At 49.0% G+C, this 4,781-nt stretch overlaps 1 protein-coding gene across 3 annotated transcripts; it reads right to left on the minus strand.

The window, feature by feature from the left end:
- Nucleotides 1-262: 262 nt before the first annotated feature.
- Nucleotides 263-4,238, minus strand: LOC119332768. 3 transcript variants are annotated; one of them, XM_037605921.1, is made up of 6 exons: nucleotides 4,079-4,238; nucleotides 3,770-3,994; nucleotides 3,091-3,355; nucleotides 2,916-3,007; nucleotides 1,107-1,379; nucleotides 263-1,009 (listed from the first exon to the last, which is right to left on the minus strand). In XM_037605921.1, exons 1-4 carry the CDS (start codon nucleotides 4,135-4,137, stop codon nucleotides 2,972-2,974), a joined length of 585 nt encoding a protein of 194 aa, XP_037461818.1. In that variant the 5' UTR covers nucleotides 4,138-4,238; the 3' UTR covers nucleotides 263-1,009; nucleotides 1,107-1,379; nucleotides 2,916-2,971. The 3 variants fall into 3 exon arrangements, with proteins under 3 accessions (XP_037461818.1, XP_037461817.1, XP_037461816.1); XM_037605920.1 differs by having other exon boundaries at nucleotides 2,916-3,019; XM_037605919.1 differs by lacking the exon at nucleotides 2,916-3,007.
- Between the last annotated feature and the right edge of the window lie 543 nt (nucleotides 4,239-4,781).

Raw genomic sequence — 4,781 nt, forward strand, 5'->3', positions numbered from 1 at the left:
AGATGAATGACAGGGCGACATTTCAGGGGATTTTACCATTAAAACAGGAATTAAAAATGGAGGCATATGCGTATGTAATGGATAGTAGATGAATATGTCATCAGTAGCACATGGAGATTAATCTGAGATATTTGTTACAGGACCATGAAGCATGAAATAGTTTTAAACAACACATCTAGACAGCTCAGGGGCTCACGCAAATACATATTACTAAGATGACAGTACATAAGTATTTCAGGTGCATGGTAGGGAGCAGTCAGGATACAGGGTAAATATGCTAGCTGCTTGTATAGATTACTCATGGTTCGATAACAGGATCATGAGTAGGTTGCTTTCCATGTGCAGGTGTTCTTTCGATGCCCTCCCACTCCGCAGATTGAGCATTTTGATTCTTTCCTTTTCTTTTGAGGAGTGTCCCCTCTTAGCGGACAAGTTGTGCTCTTGTGACCAGGGCCACGGCATATAGTGCAGAACCGTGTTCGTTTGCTTGTACTGCATCCAATACCTGTATCAACTTATGATGTGACCTTATTTTTTTTGCTCTTTGCAGACCGGTCATCATATGGAGGCTTGTCTCTGCTGTTTGTTGGTCGACCGGCCTTGTGTTTTTGTTCTGGAGCTGATAATCCAATGAAATATTTGACGGCGCTACCTTCATCATCGCTCATGTGTCCATGTTGTGCTCCTTGGAAGAGAGTCAGTTCTGTACCTTTTGTCTTCTTCATTTCAATCCTGTGTTGCAAACCCAAACCATCATGCTCAGCAGCTAAATATGTTAGTTTATCCATTGCTGCCCTAAAAAGTTCCATCGCACAATCATATGCAATTGGATTTGCATCACCAAGTTTTACAACCTCTAAAGCATGTGTATAAAAATTTGAATGTCTGCTGAAATCTTGTCTCTTTGTAGGTGTGACAAGTGGGTTGGAAGTATATCTCTTGCATCTTTTGTCCACCTTTTGAGGATATGCTTTGATGGAATTTTGTCTATACCCAAGAAATCAAGAACCTGCAATGCAATTTTAAATTGTTGAGTATATACGGTTTTTTGAAGCAAGCCTAAACACTGATCCTACAATTTTTGTCTCAATATGGTGATTCTGTACCTTAACTGAACGGCAGCATACAGTCATGTGCGCTTGAAGTTACCACATTCACATGAGAGTTCTTCATCCTCAGCGACAACATGCACTATGTAGTATGTATAGTACTCTACAGTACTTCTCGTATCTCTCTGGGTGGTACCGGTGTAAGTAATATTTCGAACCATTTTTAACTTCTACCCTGTATTGTCCTGCTTCATATAGGACCTCACCAAAATTCTCAAACATAGCTCGAGTGTAGATCCTGCTAGCGTGGAACTCCAGTGGTGTGTTCACCTTGTACATAAAAATTTTCTTTGTTAGTTTCTAGCAAGATTCATAAAGCTTAAATTACAAGTACTAATATTAAATGCAGTAACGAAGCAACTCACTATCTTTGTTCGTTTTTTTTTTGGAACGAAGGCTCAAGAAGAGCTCGGCTTTGAATTAACAAAGCCATCAACCGGCCAGGATTACAAGGACAACCGCTTACAACGCAAAGAAAAGGGAACCGAGCGACGGATACAAGGTACTCAAGCAAAACAACTCAAGGCAGCAATAAATTGACGCTGCTACCAACACCCTACTGGACGACCTACACCAACAGAACAAAACTAGGGTCTTGGGAGGAATGCACCGCCGCGCAAGCTTCGTGATCACTGCCACCCTCGGAACCAGCCATGGACCAGACCACCACCTATTACTGCCTCTGCAAAGGGCCCCTACCCCTTCATCCTGGCTCGAAGGATGCCGTACCGGCAGACGGCGGCTCGGTTCACCCCAGAACCCAAATGGATGGCCTCCAAGCTGCAAGGAGAAGAGACTAGAGCAGGACACAAGCCCATGGCACACTACAAACAAGCACCATCGTCGTCTGCGGCTCAGCCGCATCAAAGGGCGAGAGCTGTCGGCCACATTCGCAGAAGCAAGGGAAGCAGCGAAAAGTAGATCAAAGGCCAGCGCTGGATTCACCGGAGCACAATGCTCCCACCCAAAGGTATATCGTTGTCGCCGAAGAGGGGGACCCGATCCCCTCTTGCCCAGGCTCGTGGGCGTCGACCCACCGGCGACCTCGTCAGGGACCCTCCAGCAGCAACCTATGAAGAAACCAAGCTGACTCCCGCCACCATCACGTCCACAACCAAACTCTCTCGCTGCCCCTGCAATCCCCGGACGGTGCCTCCAAGAAGGAACACGACACGGACATGCCGTCGCCGCCCGAAGCAGGGGACCTAGGCTTTCACCTAGCAGGGGGCGGAAGGAGGGGGGAGGATCCACACCACAGCCTCCAAGGGGGGGAACGGCGCCCAAGCCGTCGCCTTTGGTGTGACCGCCACGCCGGCCAGGGGTTTCCCCCGGATCCAGCCCCGCCCGACGTGATCCGCGCAGCCAACAACCGAGAGCAGCGGCCTAAGCCACCACGACCCAGACCTGGCCAAGGAAGGAGCAGATCGGGGCGGAGGGGATGGACTTCATCAGTGGCATACCTGCGGGGAGGGATGCACACCTGCGACCGTCGACCGCCGCCACATCGTCACCCGCGAGACCGAGGAGGCACCTAGCTCGCACCGGCAGGGCGGCCCGCCGCCAGGACCACCCCACCCTCACCTGCTGGGGCCGCCGCCCCGCGTGCCGAGGCCCTGCCCGAGACGAGCACCCGCCGAATCCCCGCCGCCACCTTCATCGGTGTCGAGCGCGCGCGCCGGAGCACACCTCAGGCGGCGGCGGAGAGGAAGGGGGGAGGAGGGGGCGCGGCTGTGGCGGCTAGGGTTGCCCCCGGGTCGCCTCGGAGGAGACGACGCGGGGGGAGAAGGCGCCTAATATTTGCCGTACTATCTTTGTTCGTCGCTCTTCATAGTTATCATTCGCCTCTCCATCGAAAAGAAACCTCATATATTGCCTTCATATGTGCATGGGGCAGCTTGCTGGCACATATCCTTTTAAATTGTTCAGTGCATTTTCACGAAACATTGCAGCAAACTGGATAATAAATCTATTTTGAACTCACCGAGCATCCAGATACTATCTCTTGCATACATTTGGTTCTCTCGACGTTGAGCCTACTTTTTCCGTATCTTATTCCCAATCCAATTTCCCAGGAATATAGGTTATAGAAGTCGTACGCCTCCCCCAATGAACTGAAGTTGTATCCAACAGCTGGTACTACAACGGTATTTGTTCTCTTTTCCGCATATCCTCTTAATGTTTTCTCAAGGGCACATACTCTTCCAGCACAAGGTGGACGCTCGAGAGGGGCTCGCCCAATATGAACCCTGCATCATTAATACTGAATCAATCTTGAGGGTAAAGGGTTGCCTTCCTTTTACTAAAGAATGCAAATTTAACACGTGAGCAACATGTAATACATCAATACATTTGGAGATTTTAAATTATTCAGGTATGTGATACAATACTAGCTTCAGAGTCGAGTATGTACAGAGACAAACTGATGTTTGCCTTCTTTTTCGTCAGGTATGTGGAGACCCTTGCAAATACATTTTTACAGTATTATAGTTGACCATGAACAGCTATGTCAGAGATCTAAAATGTTCGGACAAATCTTTAGCGTACTAGCTTCATAGTTGACCATGAACAGCTACAAAATTATGACCATCAATATACTTTCAGATATGTTTCGGCCTACTTGTTTTCTAAGTTCGGACTGAACAAGACGAACAGAGGGGTACCTTTTTGTCCACCCGGGGGCCCGACGGTCATCTTTTCTTGTTGATTGTTGTGAATCGGCCGCCGACAAGCTCAGTTCCTCGCAGCCGTTGTTCTCAGCGACCTGGATTGTAAGCGGAGCGTCGCCAATATCTCCCATGCTCGATTCAACAGCTGACTGTGTAAAACAAGTATCCAGTTCACCCGCTGGATTGAAATCGATTGATGCAAGATCCAGCAAGGAGAACCTGCAAATCGCCCCACGCATCCTTGAGTAGTTGCCGCAAAAGATTTAGAGTAAGTACGTCCACAGGATTAACTAGCAACCATACCTATCCACCAGATCTGATAAGAACTCCAGTCCATTGCCGACCTCCTCCGCCGTCCCCATGACCTCTCGTCTTTGCTGATGGCGATGTAGATCAGTCGAAATGAAGGGCCGGGGTAGGGGTTGGGGGCTCGGCCTTTGTGGTGGCCCCGAGCTGGCATTTATTTTCCTCTGCTATGTGTAGGCCGTTGTCTGGAGGGAACTTGTGTCCATCTCCGTCACGTACCGCGATTCATATTATGTACCAACGGTACACTCCACATGCGCCGTCGTTACCGTGCGCCGTGGACGTCGCCTCGTACGTATCGCACTATTCTCGTCTGTAGCGTATACGTCCACCCGGAAGAGGCCCATTGTTTCGGTCCTGTCCTATTGGTCCACGTACCAGGAGCACGCGCGCCCGTCCTCTCTATCGCCGTTGAATTTTCCCTACTATAGTTCACCTCTCACGTTTTTGCACTGGACTTCTTCAGTAGTATGAAGAATACGATACGATTTGCCGCTTAAACACTTCACTCATGGGCAATTGGAGATATAAGCAACATCCGTGTGAACTCAAATTTCTGTGTGGGCTCATTCTAAAAGAGAAAAAGCGTGTCGCTTGCGCACTCGAGAAATCTCAGAAGTTATTTTATTTGTACCACATCTACAAAAATTGATCCGCACACATTGCGTGATGTGTTCTTTGGGTAGGAGGATGTGAGGAT

This window comes from Triticum dicoccoides, chromosome 7A (genome assembly GCF_002162155.2).
Source record: "Triticum dicoccoides isolate Atlit2015 ecotype Zavitan chromosome 7A, WEW_v2.0, whole genome shotgun sequence".
Lineage (NCBI taxonomy): Eukaryota > Viridiplantae > Streptophyta > Magnoliopsida > Poales > Poaceae > Triticum > Triticum dicoccoides.